General features: G+C 58.6%; 2 protein-coding genes across 7 annotated transcripts in view; one reads left to right on the top strand and one right to left on the bottom strand.

The window, feature by feature from the left end:
- The window catches only part of THRA (thyroid hormone receptor, alpha), a 26,179-nt gene extending 16,785 nt beyond the window's left edge, over nt 1-9,394 (top strand). For 3 of the 4 annotated variants that reach the window (XM_021066243.1, XM_021066245.1, XM_021066244.1), the window contains exons 5-9: nt 203-350; nt 1,241-1,446; nt 2,370-2,516; nt 3,476-3,734; nt 4,571-9,394. In XM_021066243.1, the coding sequence (XP_020921902.1) occupies nt 203-350; nt 1,241-1,446; nt 2,370-2,516; nt 3,476-3,734; nt 4,571-4,821 (1,011 nt within the window). In that variant the 3' untranslated portion in view covers nt 4,822-9,394. The remainder of the gene's footprint in view (nt 1-202; nt 351-1,240; nt 1,447-2,369; nt 2,517-3,475; nt 3,735-4,570) is intronic. The other variant, NM_214190.1, reaches the window with a different exon arrangement.
- On the bottom strand, nt 5,769-16,351 carry NR1D1 (nuclear receptor subfamily 1 group D member 1). 3 transcript variants are annotated; one of them, XM_021067027.1, is made up of 8 exons: nt 15,681-16,351; nt 12,234-12,578; nt 11,860-11,948; nt 11,612-11,756; nt 10,630-11,273; nt 10,173-10,358; nt 9,445-9,655; nt 5,769-8,753 (listed from the first exon to the last, which is right to left on the bottom strand). In XM_021067027.1, exons 1-8 carry the CDS (start codon nt 15,709-15,711, stop codon nt 8,554-8,556), a joined length of 1,851 nt encoding a protein of 616 aa, XP_020922686.1. In that variant the 5' UTR covers nt 15,712-16,351; the 3' UTR covers nt 5,769-8,553. The 3 variants fall into 3 exon arrangements, with proteins under 3 accessions (XP_020922686.1, XP_020922687.1, XP_020922685.1); XM_021067028.1 differs by lacking the exon at nt 11,860-11,948 and having other exon boundaries at nt 15,681-16,347; XM_021067026.1 differs by lacking the exon at nt 15,681-16,351 and having other exon boundaries at nt 12,234-14,565.

Genomic DNA, 16,351 nt, shown 5'->3' with positions numbered 1-16,351 from the left:
ACTCCTCCCCCTCAGCGGCTGGGGGTGCTGAGGGTGTATTTCTAAGTCCTGGCAGAGCCCAGCGATCCTGGGCGTTGCTGCATCAAGAGGCTGCCAGGTACCCCCACTAATTCCCCAACACCCCCCACCCCCAGAGAACTGCATGGTTGATTGAGGAAGAGGGGATCGTGATTACAGCATGCTCCTTCTCCCCCCACCCCAGGGCTTCTTTCGCCGCACAATCCAGAAGAATCTCCATCCCACCTACTCATGCAAGTATGACAGCTGCTGTGTCATTGACAAGATCACCCGCAATCAGTGCCAGCTGTGCCGCTTCAAGAAGTGCATCGCTGTGGGCATGGCCATGGACTGTAAGGGGACCGGTGGGGGGGAACCGGGCTAGGTGGCTGCGGGTGGGGGTGCGTTCAGATACAGCAGCTCCCTTTCCAGGGTCCCCACAGGGCAGAGTGACGATCCAGGTCAGGCTGATGGTAGAGTGAAAGCTCAGAATCTTGGTGCCTTCTGTCTTGACCCCAAAGAAAAGGAAGCAGGATTCCTCTCTGAGCCCTGTGCACAGACCCCTGTGCCTACCTGCCTTGCACCATCCCAGGGCTTTAGAGAGCTTTAGCTAGAAACAAGGCCTGCGTACCGCACCCTAGCACCGTGCCTCTGACTATGAGAGAAAGCACCCCACTTCCAGGTGAGAGAGGGCATCTTTCATTGGCTAGGGGTCAGATGGCAGGGTCTTCTAGTAACTATATCCTTAGAACCCTTTTGTGTGGGGGGGGTTTTGTCTTTTTAGGACCACGCCCACAGCATAGGGAGGTTCCCAGGCTAGGGGTCGAATCAGCTGTAGTTGCTGGCCTACCCCACAGCCACAGCAGCTCGGAATCCGAGCCTCATCTGCGACCTACATCTCAGTTCCTGGCAATGCCAGATCCTTAACCCATTGAGCAAGGCCAGGGATCGAACCTGCATCCTCACGGATGCTAGTCAGATTCGCTTCTCCTGAGCCACGACAGGGAACTCCTGCAACTATATACCCTTTAGACCAGAATGTGATACTCCTCTGGATCAGCCCAAGGTGAAGTGCGTGTGGTCCCAGTCTTCATCGTGACCCAGGTGGCCCCACCCGACTGCTAGGTGATCTGGGTGGCCACCTAACCTCTCTTGACCAGCCTGTGCACCCGGGAAGCGTAGTGTCTGAGCGGGTGACGGAGAGTGCCGTGCGAAGGGCATCGCGTCTGTCTGTTGTTGACAGTGGTTCTAGATGATTCGAAGCGGGTGGCCAAGCGCAAGCTGATCGAGCAGAACCGGGAGCGGCGCAGGAAGGAGGAGATGATCCGATCACTGCAGCAGCGACCGGAGCCCACTCCGGAAGAGTGGGACCTGATCCACGTTGCCACGGAGGCCCATCGCAGCACAAACGCCCAGGGCAGCCACTGGAAGCAGAGGAGGAAATTCCTGGTAAGGAGAGAGGGCACTCCGGGAGATGAGAGTCTCCATGACCTGGCACCTCTGATTTGTGCACCTGTGTGTGTGTCACTGCCATCGGAGTCCTGCCTAGTCCCTCTGCTTGGGAGCTCCACGCAGGCAGGGCCTTGCCACCCTCGTGGAATTTCCAATGAATGGGGGTGATCCCTCCTCTTCTTCCTGTCCCCTTAACTGAGAAGGGGGGGGTGGGGACACAGTCACGTGACAGTGTTTGGGGACACCTGCTGGGTAGCAGGCATTGTTTTAGGCTCTGACAAAACTGAGCACCAAGTGAATGGTCGGCTTGGGAGGAAATAGACATTGGGTTGTGTATGATGGAGGAAGGCAGAAGACCTGCTAGAGCATCTTGGCAGGTGGAATAGTGCGCTCTTAGGAGCAGGGCCCCAATACCAAGCACACGTGTGTGTAACTGTTGAGCATCAGGCTGCCCGGGTTCAAATCCTGGGTCCACCACTTACCGGTCAGGAGACCTTGGGCTTCTTACTTAGCCACACTCTGTCTCAGTTTCCTCATCTGTGAAATGGTGATAAGTACGACATCATCCAGCCAATGGTGCTAAGTTGTGGTTGAGGATTAAATGAGATAATGTGTGTAAAACACATGGCCTAATGCCTGGCTACAGAGTCAGTCTTCAATCAGGAGATCGTCCATTACGATGACGTGACCTCTCCTGCTGTCATGATCCGTGTTATTATGAGCCAACTTGGAGCTCTGGTGCTGGTCTCTTCTCTGCCCCGAGACCTCCCGAGGCCTGGGGCGCAGGAGGCCCCAGGTGCTGGTGGCCCCCTCTTCCCCAAGCTGCCTTGGAGCTCCCCCTGGTGGGCAGGGAACCTCAGTGAGAGGTTGAAAGGGGTCTGCCGCCCCAGCTGACCACCCCCCGCCATCTCTCCCTCCAGCCGGATGACATTGGCCAGTCACCCATCGTCTCCATGCCGGACGGAGACAAGGTGGACCTAGAGGCCTTCAGTGAGTTTACCAAGATCATCACCCCGGCCATCACCCGCGTGGTGGACTTTGCCAAAAAACTGCCCATGTTCTCCGAGGTGAGTGGCTGACGGGAGAGGAGACATGGCGCCATGCTGGAGGGACACCTCGGGCTGCTCCCCAGGTCACTCAGTCCCAGCTCGTGCTCATATGAGGAATTCCTGTAGGTCAACACACCCAACACACACACACACACACACACACACACACACACACACAGGGTGGGCTGATCCTTGAAGAACCACCAAGCTCCCTGGGCCCAGCCTCCCCAGCCCTCCCTGCCCATCTGCCCCCACGTCTGCATGGCCAGCCTGACTATAGGCAATCTGAAAGTTCTCTCTCTTTTTTTTTCTTCATCTTTTCAGGGCCTCACCCGCGGCATATGGAAGTTCCCAGGCTAGGGATTGAATCAGAGCTGCAGCTGCCAGCCTACGCCGCAGCTCACAGCAACACCGGATCCTTAACCCACTGAGCAAGACCAGGGATCGAATCCATGTCTTCATGGATACTAGTTGGATTCGTTGCTGCTGTGCCACAATGGGAACTCCAAGTGCTCCTCGTTTTAAAGAACAGTAACTCAGAGTTCCATCATGGCTCAGCGGTAACGAACCCGACTGGTATCCATGATGTTGTGGGTTCGATCCCCGGCCTCGCTCAGCAGGTTGGGGATCCGGCATTGCCATGAGTTGTGGTATAAGTCACAGACATGAATCAGATCCCACTTTGCTGTGGCTATGGTGTAGGCTGGGAGCTGCAGCTCTGATTTGACCCCTAGCCTGGGAACTTCCATACACCACAGGGGTGGCCCTAAAAAGCAAAGAGGAAAAAAAAAAAAAAAAAAAAGCATAGTTATGAGGCTTAATGAATCAGGGCAGGTCCACAGCCCAGCACAAGGGTAGCAGTTCCGAGGACGTATGAACGACTGGTAGAGGCCCTGCAGCTCCCCGGGAGGCGGGGCGGGCTCCCGCAGGGGATGCTGATGGGGAGGGATGTGCTGAGTGTCCCTGTGGCTCTGCAGCTGCCTTGCGAAGACCAGATCATCCTCCTGAAGGGGTGCTGCATGGAGATCATGTCTCTGCGGGCGGCTGTCCGCTATGACCCCGAGAGCGACACACTGACGCTGAGCGGGGAGATGGCCGTCAAGCGGGAGCAGCTCAAGAATGGCGGCCTGGGCGTCGTCTCCGACGCCATCTTTGAACTGGGCAAGTCACTCTCTGCCTTTAACCTGGACGACACGGAAGTGGCTCTGCTGCAGGCTGTGCTGCTAATGTCAACAGGTACCCATGGCTTGGCTGGGAGGGCTCAGAAGCTTCCAGGGGCCCAGAGCTTGGCTGGGCCCTGGGCCTGTCACTGTCCTTAACCCCAATCTCTCTGCTCATTGGCTTCTCTGCTTGGAAAGCCCACCTCTTCCTCCCCCAGGCTTACCTCTGTCACCTAGGTAACATCTCCATCACTGGGCCCTGCCCCCTGTTCTGTCACCCATCCCCCCTCTGTTCTGATGTCCAGGCCCATCTCTTGCCTCCCCATCCCTCCTCTGCTACTATCCTGGCTTCACTCCATTTTTTTCTCTCTCTGCCATTCTGCTGTCTCCCACAGTCCCCTTTGTTCCCCAGCCCCCACTCTGTTCCCATTCTCCTTCTATCCCCCATCACTCCTCTGTTCCTGACCTCTGCCCTCTGTGCCCCCTCCTTGCCCCTGACCCCCTCTGTACTCCTTCTCCCACCCCAGCTCTCTGCGCCCTAGTCCTGCCCTGTCTCCAAGTCCCCTCTCTTCCCAGGCCCACCTCCCATCCCTCTGTCCTCGCTACCTGACCCCCCCACCCCCGAGTCCCCTCCACCCCCAGCACCCCTCCACCTCCCAGTTCCCTCCTCCCCCCAGCGCCCTCCACCCCCCAGTCCCCTCCACCACCCAGCACCCCTCCACCCCCAGTCCCCTCCACCCCCAGTCCCCTCCACCCCCCAGCGCTCCTCCGCCCTCAAGTCCCCCCCACCTCCCAGTTCCCCCCCCAGCACCCCTGCACTTGCCCCAGACCTCGAGTCTCTCCCTCCCCCCAGCCTCTCCGCCCCTGCCTCCCTTGGCGCCCACTCACCCACGTGCCCCTCCTTCCCCGCAGACCGCTCGGGCCTGCTGTGCGTGGACAAGATCGAGAAGAGTCAGGAGGCGTACCTGCTGGCGTTCGAGCACTACGTCAACCACCGCAAACACAACATTCCGCACTTCTGGCCCAAGCTGCTGATGAAGGTGACTGACCTCCGCATGATCGGGGCCTGCCACGCCAGCCGCTTCCTCCACATGAAAGTCGAGTGCCCCACCGAACTCTTCCCCCCACTCTTCCTCGAGGTCTTTGAGGATCAGGAAGTCTAAAGCCTCAGGCGGCCAGAGGGTGTGCGGAGCTGGTGGGGAGGAGCCTGGAGAGAAGGGGCGGAGCCGGGGGCTGAGGGAGACCCCCACCCCTCTTCTCTCCTTCCTCTGGTCCTCGGATAGAGTCCGCTCCCACACACACCCCCGCACTGCCCCGTCCCTCCTCAGACCCTCCAGCCCTGGGACAGGGCAAACCAATGAACTTGCTATGACAAGGACAGTGTGGGAGGCGGGGGGACCGTGTCCTGCAGTGCCCGGGACCCCCGTCCTCTAAGAAGGTAGGAGAAGGGAGGGAGAGCTCAGAGGGGACGAGCCATCTTGACCGTAGGGGATGGAGGACCGTGGCGGGGGAGATGCCCTCAACGCACCCCCCTACACACACACACACATACACACACACGAGAGAGAGCCCCCCGCCCAGTTTCTTGGCCGAGGTTCCCCTCCAGGCTAAGGGCCTCTCGGCTTCCCCAGATGCCTGGGTGCAAGGAAGGGCTTGGCTTGGCTCCTCCCCTGGAGGTTAAAAATTACAGTCATTCTAACTGCACTTTGGAAACCAGGCAAGGGGAGAAGATAAATGAAGAAATACTAGACAGAGAAAAAAGAGAGAGCAAGCGACTGATAGAGAGAGAGATGATATTAAGTTATTAACTGAGGCTGGCCAGAGGGGACGACCCCCCCTCCCACCCCAAGCACTTTGAGAACTGCCCCTCCTCCCCCCAAATCAGAGAGAACTGCCCCCCCTCCGACACCAGGTCCCCAAGGGTAGGGCTGCCGATCAGAGCTGTGAGTTACTCCAACAGGGTCCTGGCCACCCCCACCCCCCTGCCTTGCCCCTCCCTCCGTGCCCCTTTGGCACCCCCCCTACCCCAGTACTCCCTCTGCTCTCTGCCACTCGTGCCCGCTGAGTTCCATCTACCTCTCACGCTGGATGCCAGCTGGCCCCTCACCAGCCTGCCCTGCTGCCCGCACAGCTCCCCTTTCAAGTGCCCAGCCCCAGGGGCCTCTCCCTGTGCCCCCCCAACCCCTTTCCGCACCTTGGCACCCACACAGGAAAAACTGTGGCTCAGGCTCCCGCCCTCCTCACATCCTGCAGTATTAGCTACAATCCAGATGCTGCTGCACTGGGGGGCCAGGGAGGGTGTGCGCGAGCTTCTCCCAGAGCCTCCACCCCCTTAGGCCCCTGTTTCCATCTGTCTGCCGGGCTCTCTCTAACCCCTGCCCTCCTCCTCTCCCGCGCCCACTCCATGCACTAACCCAGACTCTGGGCGGGCAGGCACCGGAATGGGGTGCTCAGATAAATGGCACTTAGTCGAAGCCCCGGGGGAGGGGGCGGTTGGTGCTCCTCCTTTTTTCCTTTGAAGCTCTTTAGGCCAGCCGCCCCTGTGCCCCTGGGACCCCTCTCCCCTCCTCTCTTCTCTAATTCAGGGACTTTGGCTTGAGCCACCTCCCACCCTCCTGGTGAGGAGTGCTCTGTTGGTCTGCACTTGGGTGAGCTGCCCTCCTCCTCCTCCTCCCTTTGGCTGTCGCCCCCGCTCCGCAGGGGAGAGAGGGAGGGAGGAGGTAGCCCTCTGTAGGTGGGGGGGGAAGGGAGGGAGGGAAGGGACAGAGCAGACCAGAGGGCCCTGGGCTCAGGGCTGCACATCGGCAGGGATGGATGGGTGGACATAGATGCCCCCGGAAGCCATGGGGAATGGGGCAGGGGGCGGGGGGAGGGGTGCCAGGGCTTCCTGCGCTTTGCACTATTGGGGCAAAAATGTCTTAAGCAGTGGGGAACCTGCCACCCCACCTTGACCCTCAGCCTGCCACAGCCCCCTCCACACGTGCACACACGTGCACATGTGCGTGCATACACACAAACACACACACACACACACACACGGGAAGGCAATGCTATGCTGCCCATCAGGGTGTGTTCTTCCCCCACTGTTCAGGTGTTGCGACAGAGGTGGAGGGCCTGGAAGAGCACCCGCTATCACCTGTGCATGTGCCTGCCCCGCCCCCCCTTGGGCTCGAGGGCTGCCCGTGCTGTCTTTGTCTGTCTCTATCCTCTCTCTCTCTCTCTCCTGGGGTACTGATTCCTGTATTACTCTAGTCCCAGATAAGCCCTCCTGTACCCTCCTTCCACCCCGTGGGGGCCCAGTGGAATTCCTGACCTGTCTGCTGTCTTCCCCCATCCCTGCATCCCCACCTCTGCCTCTCCCTTCCCAGTCTCAGCCATGCACATGGTGGAGAAAAGGCCCAGAAGAGTCTTGGCCTCTTAACAAGCGCTTGGGAATCCACCCCCCCCCTCCCCAGTCATATGAGCTGTGATTCCCCTACTCCGCCCCAGAACCCGACCCCTTCCCCCCCCCACCTCGGTGATGTGGGGGATGTGTGTGTGTGTGTGTGTGTGTGTGTTTCACTGCGTGAATGTGTGAGCAAGTACACGTGGTGGGGGCGGAGCCGGGGGGGGGTACTCAGGAGCGTCACGCACCTGCTCTAGAGAGGCAGCCGTCCCAGTCCCTGCTTTGGAAGTGGGGGACAGGGCCCTCTCCTGGGGGCCATTGGTGCTAATGAGGGGGATGGCCTTGACGTGGGTGCTTAGCATGCCTCCCCAGTATTGGCCCGGGGCACTAGGGCAGGCAGAGTGGGGCAGTGGGTGCAGTATTGGCGGGGGGAGGGGCTGCTGGGACTAGGAGAAGGGGGGCCAGGCCAGGACAAAGGGGTGCCAGAGCCATGACCACTACCCCGCCCCCACCACCCGCCTCTCCATCTCAGTATTCCCCCTCCCATCACTCATAACACACATACCTCATCCAGCCTCCTCCCTGCTCAGACTTGGGGAGGGTGGGGGTGGAGGAGCCCCTACCCCTTCCCCTGGTGGCGGGTCTACAGGGCTGGGAGAGGGCAGGGCGTGTGACATAGACACCGTCCATAAGGGGGACAGTAATTCCTGCCTTGGGAACTCCTGGGCGGGAGGAGGGGGACACTTCCCTGGAGGCGCTACTGAATGTATGAGAAGCTGGTGCTGGGGCGGGAGGGAGAGGGGTTGTGGCCAGAAACAGGGAAGGAGGTAGGGCCCTTCCCCGGGGAGGGGTGGGGCCAGTGGGGGTGACTTGCGGGGGGCTCCTACTCCTGCCCCACGTTGACAATCAGTATGTCTGTTATGTGCGATTTTTCACCCCGTTGTGTTTTGGGTCAGGATTTTAAAGAAAGATATTTTTATGGTAATTGTTGCTCGTCTATTTTACTATATATTTATGTAATAAATATATGATGAAAATAATCCCCTTGGGCACCCCCCCTTAGACTTGCGTGCTGTTTCCCAGAATCCTCCCATCTGCTGGCAGAGTACCCACCCCACAAACTGACCAGATGGAGAGGTGTGCCCCCAGCCTTGGCCATATTTCCACCCCATCCCACCCCCAAAACGAGCACACACCACAGAAGCCAGCTCAGCTGTGAACTATTGGATTTGAGACAGGAAGAGAACAAGTCGGGGGGGGGGGAGAGGGGGGCGCTAGAGAATAAGGGGGGGGAGTGGTTTAAATAGGGGAGGCCCGGGGAGGTTCAGTGATGGGGGAGGGAGGCAGGTATTTACAAGAAGGCTCGGGGGGCCAGAGGCTCATCTTGGAATATTTTATAACAATATAAATAAGATTCTGGTTTGCTTTTCCTTTTCGTCTCGTAAAGGAGAGAGAAGTGCAGAGTTCGATTCTGTACAAGGGGGCAGCGGCAGAAGGCCGGCCGGGCGGGTCACTGGGCGTCCACCCGGAAGGACAGCAGCTTCTCGGAATGCATGTTGTTCAGGGTCCGCAGGTCCGGCAGCTTGAGCAGCAGCTTGGTGAAGCGGGAAGTCTCCGAGGGCCGGTTCTTCAGCACCAGAGCCCGAAGAGCCCGCAGCAGCGTCTCCTGGAGCTGCTCCACCGAAGCGGAATTCTCCATGCCCGAGCGGTCTGTGGGGAAGACGACAGCAGTGAGGCAGGCTCCCTGACCTCCTCTGACGAGGACCCCGAGGTCTGCGAGGACGCGGCGCAGGCGACGCAGCCTCTCCCCGAAGCCCCTCCGAGGGCCGATGGGGAAGGAGGAGGAGGGGGGTCGTGACTCCCTCTCCCCCGGCCCGCTCCCCCCGCCCCGCGGGGGCCTCTGACCCCAGAGCGGGAGGCGCCCCCGCCAGCTGCTGGGAGTGGGAGCACAGGCTCAGCAGGGCTGGTCCCCTCCCCGCCTCCAGGCCACTCTCCTCCCCCACCCCAACCTGGCCAAACACGCCCCGGCTCCCTTGCTTTTCGCTCTGTCGGCCCCTCCACCTGGGATGCCCTTCCCCCTCTCTCTGCCTGGCAGTATCTTTCCGTGTCCTGTGAGGCCCCACTCAAGTGTCACCTCCTTCCCCAGCTCCCCAGGCAGAAATAGTTGTGTGTGTGCTTCCAGAGCCCTTGGTTCATGCTTCTACTGTGACACTTATCTCACTGTTTTATAATTAGTTGGGCATGAGTCTGTCTCCCAAGCTAGACTGTGTCTGAATCATGTCTGTATCCCCAGCGCCCGGTGCGGGGCCTGGCATAGAGTAGGTACTCCATAAAAGGTGTGTTGAATCCAACTGCGTCCGCCTCCTCCCCGGGGTCAGGCTCAGGTGAGAGCCTGACCTACCTGCCGAGACGAGCACCACCGCGGTGAAGAGGCCCAGCTCCTCCTCGGTAAGCGCCAGGGAGTTGAGCTTCTCGCTGAAGTCGAACATGGCATTGAGCAGGTCGCCCATGCCCATGGCGCCGAGCTCCTGCAGGCTGTAGGTGGTGCGGCTCAGGAACATCACCGTCTGGTCCTTCACGTTGAACAGCGACGCAAAGCGCACCATCAGCACCTGAGGCGGGACAGTCAACCCGGGTCGGGCGGGAGGGCCACCGGCCACATCGCCCCGGAAGTTTTCCCCCAGGGGGGGTTCCTGGTGCTGCCTGACATTTCTCAGTGGAGACTGGGGCTAGTTTCTGAGTAAGCATGGGGGGGGCACCCCAGAAGAAGGATGGGGAACATGGCCCTGGTTTTGGAATCCAGCAGGCCTGAATCTGAGTCTCTGCCTTGTCACTCACTCCCTGTGACCTTGAGCAAGGCACCTCGTCATCGAAGTTAATTTGCTCAGGTCTGGTACGGGGGGGTGGGGGGGGTGGCAGCGCCGTACCCTGAAATGTCACTTTGAGGTAACAGGATGTGATGAGACCCCAGCTGAGACGACAGAAGTCCCAGCCATCCACTGGCAGGACTGGGAAGGATTCTGCCCCCTCCTTCATCGGTCAAGAGTTAAGGTCAAAGACCCTGAGGTTTCAGAGCCTCTGCTGGATCCTTCCCGAGGTCAAGTGCAGGGAGCACAAAGGCTCACTCACCTCAAAGGTGCCAGCCTTGAGCAGGGTGACCTGGTCGTGCTGAGAAAGATCACGGAAGCCGGGGATGTGCTTGGCAAACTCCACCACCTCCCGCACGGCAGGTGTGAAGCTCATGGAGAAATCCTCCCAGATCTCTTGCACGGTTCGCCCACTGCGTCCGTGCGGGTACATGTTCATGGGACATGCCTGGAGGAGGAAAGAATTTGGGGAAGGGAGTATCAGCCAGGCTGGCTCAGACGGGCTCCCCCAGCAGGGCTGGGCCCCAGATTCTGCTGGGGTTAGAGTTGTGGCCCCGGAGGGTGGATCTTTCAGGTAAAGTAGCGATCAGGTGCCAGGTGGAGATCAGGGATTCCTGGGTAGAGCCCTTGCCTGTACTTGGCCTCCAGGCACACCTGCGGCCCTGTGCTAAATCCAGTATCCAGGTCCCCTGCCCGCCTCACCCCCGCCACGCCCTCACCAGCAGAACGTTCTTGGAGTTGCCCTGACGCAGACTGTTGGCGGGTGCTTCGCCTTCTGGGGCTGGGTACACGTGGGTGGGGCATAGACGGTGCCCATTGCTGTTGGGCTGGTGGCAGCTGTGGTGGGCAGGGCCAGGATGCCAGGCGGGAGGGTAGGCGGAAGGAGCCTGGCGTAAACCGTTCAGGGCCTCATTATGACGCTGGGCAGCCATGATGTTGTTGTCATTGGGGGCGGGTGGGCAGCCCTGACTTTCCCAGCGATGTGGGGTGGTGGCCAGGGGGCTGCCTGAGGCATGGTTGGCATTGAAGTTGCCAGGTGAGGTGCCCAGCTTGTCATGGGCGTAGGTGAAGATCTCTCGGTGGGCCCGGGCGACCTGCGATATCACATCCTCCACTGTGGGCTCAGGACTTGGGGATCGGGGAGGCGTCAGCTGTTGTGGGAACTGCGAGAAGCCCACCAGGGGTGAGGGGGCTGGGGCTGGGGGCGGTGAGGGGCCCAGGGGGCCTGGGGTGGGATGCTGGGTGGGTGGGGTCTCCAGCGGGCACTGGCTGCTCAGCTGGTTGTTGGCCAGGTTCATGGCACTCTGCATCTCAGCCAGCATCCGCTGCTTCTCTCGTTTGGGGATGCGCCCAAAACGCACAGCTGTGACAGGATGAGAGCAGTGTCAGGAAGTTCTCATACGCACTCACATGCTTCTCTTCCTTCCTCCTCAAAGGGCAAGACCCTGAGGGCTTGGGGTTCCCCGCAAGGCCACACCCATCGAGGGGGGTTCCTAAATAGGGGTTGTGGTTGGAGGTGACCAGAGAGACAAAAGGGAAAAAAGAGTGTGTCTACCCAAAAGGGTGAGCTTTGGGTCCCCCTCCCATACAAACAAGATGCACCGTGGTGGGACTTTTTAAGGGAGGGATTAATTCAGAAACTTCGAGGGGACAAGAGGCGGAGGGCACGGGGATGCTCGTGGAGCAACAGTGCTGCCTCACCATCTCGAGACATGCCCACGGAGAGACACTTCTTGAAGCGACACTGCTGGCAGCGGTTACGATTGATGCGGACGATGGAGCAGTTCTCATTTTTCAGACACCTTTTGTACTGGATGTTCTGCTGGATGCTTCGACGGAAAAAGCCCTGTCGGACAGGGGCAGCCAGTGAGCATCTCCGACGCGGCCAGGCCTGTGTGTCCTGGGGGACAAGGTCACCTGCCCCTGCCCTTACCCCCTCCCTGCCTCACCTTGCAGCCCTCACAGGCATGCACGCCATAGTGGAAACCCGAGGCCACGTCCCCACACACTTTACAGAGCAGCACCATGCCATTCAGCTCTGTGGGAAGACAGGGGCAGCGGGTGAACTGGTGGGGTTTCTGAGTGGCCAGGGAGGCGGGGAGGCTTTCTGGGCTGGAGACGGGTGGGGAAGCTGAGGAGGAGCTTCGGTATCTGGAGGACACTCAAATGACCAGACTGGGCCGACAACGGCTGGCGCAACTCTAGGAGGCACCCCTGAGGCCAGAGTAAGCCCTGGGAACGACGGTCTCATCAACATCAACCCCCAGCCTAGGCCTGGACACCTTCCTTTCCCCCAGATCAGATCAGCTGGAAATGGACTCACTGGTGATGTTGCTGGTGCTCTTGCTGGGGGACACGCGGTTGCTGTCTTCCAGGGCCACTTGTAGCCCGCCAGGGGGGCTCCCATTATAGAAGGAGGAGGAGGAGGAGGACGATGAGGAAGAGGAAGAGGAAGAAGGGGAACCATCGTCACTCAGGCTGGGTGGAATGCTCCCAAAGGAGCGAGCTGGGTCCTGGGTGAGGGAGCCAGTGGGTGATGGTGGGAAGTAGGTGGGGCAGCCTGGAGTCAGGGACTGGAAGCTGCCATTCGAGCTGTCACTGTAGAGGGACTCGGGGCTGGTGCGGCTCGGGGAGGAGCCGCTGGAGCCAATGTAGGTGATGACGCCACCTGGCAGGAGAACACAAGGGAAGGGGACGTCAACCACCATAGAGCTTTGATCCCAGGGCACCACTCTGCTCACTCCCCGCCTGCCTCTCCAAAACACTCTTGGACACTCAGGAGTTAACCATGTGGAGCCCCTAATCCTGACACCCCCAGAAGAGCCACAGTAAGCCACTCCCCGACCTATATCAGACCTGGCCAACCAACCCCCACAACGCTCAGCAGGTACATTCGGCTTCTGCCTCGGGTGCAAGATACCTCCCCAGAGGCATTACCTCTGTGATGCTCTGTATCTCACACATGTACCCTCCCCCCTTTAAAGACACCTGCCTTTAGAATATCAGCTGCAAAAAAAAGAAAAAAACATATATATAGAGAGAATATCAACTGCAGCTAATGACTTAATCGTCAGCAGCCAACCTGGGGATGGGATGAGCAGCTGAAAAACATTCAGAATACCCGGGCTTCAAAAACCAGCAAACAAAAACCCCCAAACGACAACAACAAAAACCCAGCTGCCAATTTTAATTTTAATACCAAGACCAGACACTATTAGGGGGAGGGAAGAATTGGGAGGGTGGAATAATATATACATACTACTGTATAAAAATAGATAATTAACAAGAAGCTACGGTATAGCACAGGAAAACCTACTCAATAGTCTGTAACAATCTCTATGGGAAAAAAGAATGGACGTATTTATATGTATGACAGATTCACTTCACTGTATACCTGAACCTAATACAACATTGTGAGTCAACTCTACTTCAATAAAATTAAAAAAAAAAAAAAATACCGAGACCATTCCAGGGATGAGACCCATGGAGGGGCAGCTAGTCAACAGCAAGGAGAGGAGGGTGGAGGTCCTACAAGAGTAAGTCACATTCCCTGAAAACCGGAAGACATCCTCTCTGAAGGTACTGAAGGTATTGAACCTGTTCCCCTGGGCTGCAAGGTCAAGAATCAGAGTGAACACTCTCTCTGAACCCAGGAAGGGCGGAACAGTGAGCCGCCAGAAGCGGAATGAAGGACAAACTGTTCAGCCCAAGGCTTTGGAATTCCCCCTTCCAGATCTCTCAGCCTGGTGACAATGACCTTGGCTCTCTGGCCACTCAGGGACTTTGGCCCTCTAGTTAGACCGCCGACCAGGTGGCCGTGTTCCCACTGCACTGGCAGGGGGAGAAAAGGTGAGCTGCCTGCCACACCTTTGACAAGCACCTAGCTCCGCCTGCCATGAGTTGGGTGGAGGATCCCAGGACACGTGTGAGGTGACACAGGCCATGCCACCATGGAGGCACATGTCTTGCTCACCCACTGACACACACTAAGCTGGGCAGGGCAACCTTAAAATAGCTCAAGGTTGGTCAGGGTGAACCCAGTTCCCTGTAAAATAGTTGCACAACCTGTCAGCTCCTACAGTTTCAGGGTTGAGGTGGGGGGATGGGATACTTATTTGGTGGTAAATGAACCTGACCTAGTTCAGCCATCTCCAAAAAGGGTGTAAGACTTTCATCCAAAGAGACTCCAACCTGGGAGTCGGGGGCACATGCAAGAGTTTCACTTTAGATCTGGATCTATCACCACCAACTTGACCTGTGACCTACAGGAAATCAACTCCCCTCTCTGGGTCCCAGTTTTCCTTTCTGGGGAAAAAAAAAGAAAAAAGGTAAAAAAATGAAAGAGACAATATCCTTTCAGCTATGCTTCTGGAATGTAGTTGTTTGGGAGAAGTCCTTAGGGAGCAAACCGCATCTCATTCGGTGCCAGTAGGGGTAAAGCATTATTTGCAAGACTAAGAAAGGAGATGCTTGGGAAGCAGAAAGAATTTGTAAGGTGGAGAAGCTGGGTCTAAAGGTAGTACAGTGAGGTAGGTGCAGAGAGAATAAAGGGGAAAGGAGTTAGGAGAAAGGTAGCTAGATATGGTTCCTTTGAGGGTGTAAACATGAGGGCACGAGAGGTCAGGGATGGCTCCATCATACGCTTCATCGGTTATAGGGAAGGGCCCCCCCCCCCCCCCCCCCCCCCGGCCAGGAGGACAGGAAAAGGAGGCAGGCGGGGGCGGTGAGTCAGCCCAGCTTCACCCAGATCTCAGCGGGGCGGGGCGGGAGCCAAGCCCTCAGCCGGCCTCACGTCCCAGCTCCACGTGTGCCTCTTGCACGTGGCTCCCCAACGAGGAACCCCAGAACCCTAGGCCCCGCCCTCTCCTCTTCCTGTCAATCCGAAGCAGCAACCCCGCCCTCGCCCCGCCCCTCCTCAGCGTCCGGGGTCCGAATCTTGGGCTGGGCTCCGAACGCCAGCTGGGCGGGGATTACTGAGGGGAGGAGAGAAGAGAACACGCGTTGCCTGGGCAACCTGGGAGGCGGAGCTCATTATGTAACGGGGCCGGGAGGCAACCACCAATGGGGTGGCGGCCACGGCTTCAGCTGAATGAAAACAAACTCAGCACGTGGGCCCGGCTCCGCAGCCATGTGAGCGCTCCGGGCGCTTGGGCGCTCTGGGTGTCCTCCCTGGGGCAGAGCACCACTCTTGGGGCTCCTCAAGTGCCGCTCCCTACTGTCACTGAGGATTCCCCAGTGAGATCGTACACATTCCCCCAGCCCCTCCTGCCTGGAACCCAGATCGCCCCAATGCTCCTTAAGTTCTTTCAAGCCTGCAGGAGCTAAGGAAGAGGAAGAGAGGAGGGGCGCGCGGGGGGGGGGTCCTCCTGAGAAGTCCAGGCATGCCATAACTGCAGGGGGTGGACAGACGGGGGCGTTTCGGGGCACTGCTCCAGAGCTCCCAGTTCCTTTAAACTGTTCATCTCAGCACACGTACCCGCTCTCCATTTCCTCCTTCCTCGCTATACGAGTGCTTCAGGCTAAAGGGAGCTTTGGGACTCTGAGGGGGTGATGGTTGGGCGCCTCCGAGGGCATTCCCAGGCCGAAGAACCTGTTCTGGAAATCCCAGTCTAGCAAATCCTAGCGTGGCCCCCATCACACTAGCAAATCCCTAGGCGGAGGGAGTCCCCAGTCCCTTACAAAGTTCCTCTTGTTCTAAGGCGTAAGGCGTAGATGGAGGAGAGGAGACAGCAACAGAGAAAGAATGATGGTAGCAAAGAAATCTTAGTACCTGTGTTGTTGTTGGAGTCCAGGGTCGTCATGTCTTCACCGGCTGACAGCGGTCATTCAAACTGGACCTTGACACAAACTGGAGGTTAGAATTGTCACTGTCGCCCCCTGGGCACTGGCTGAGGGCCAAGAGTGGACCCGGTTCGCGATCAGGATCTGAGGCACCCTGCAGCAAGGTCTTGGGTTGGCCGGACTGCAGTCCTGCAGAAGGGTAGGACGCTGAAGCAACGGAGATCTGCTTTGCATGGGAAGAGCAGAGAGAGTGTGGGGGAAGGGGCGGGGGGAATCAGCCTGCGGTAGTTCTGGCCAGAAGGTAGCAAGAAGGGTCGGGTCTCTGCAGTGCACGGGATGCCACTGCCTGACGGCTCCGCAGCGCTGCAGGGTAGCGAATCTGGAGCTCCCGGTGCAAAAGTCCCAGAGGGAGAGAGGTTGCAGTCAGGAAGTAAGTAGGTGATGGGGAGAAAGGGGGCACCCAGGCGCGAAGAAGCGAGACGTGTGCCCTGCTACGTTCCCTCAGCAGCAATATTTCACTCTGCCAATCTCAGCCGCCTTTTGCCCCAGCCTTTTTCCCTGGGACAGAGGGCTCTGCGCAGGCGCCAGCAACCCAGGGTTCCCGGGCCGCACGCGGCACTGGAGCAGGTACCATGTGATCCCAGGGAGCGCCTCGTGCCC

Source organism: Sus scrofa, chromosome 12 (genome assembly GCF_000003025.6).
Source record: "Sus scrofa isolate TJ Tabasco breed Duroc chromosome 12, Sscrofa11.1, whole genome shotgun sequence".
In the NCBI taxonomy this organism is placed as follows: Eukaryota; Metazoa; Chordata; class Mammalia; order Artiodactyla; family Suidae; genus Sus; species Sus scrofa.
Note: the sequence above shows the minus strand (reverse complement) of the source record. Positions and strands in the feature narration are given on the sequence as shown.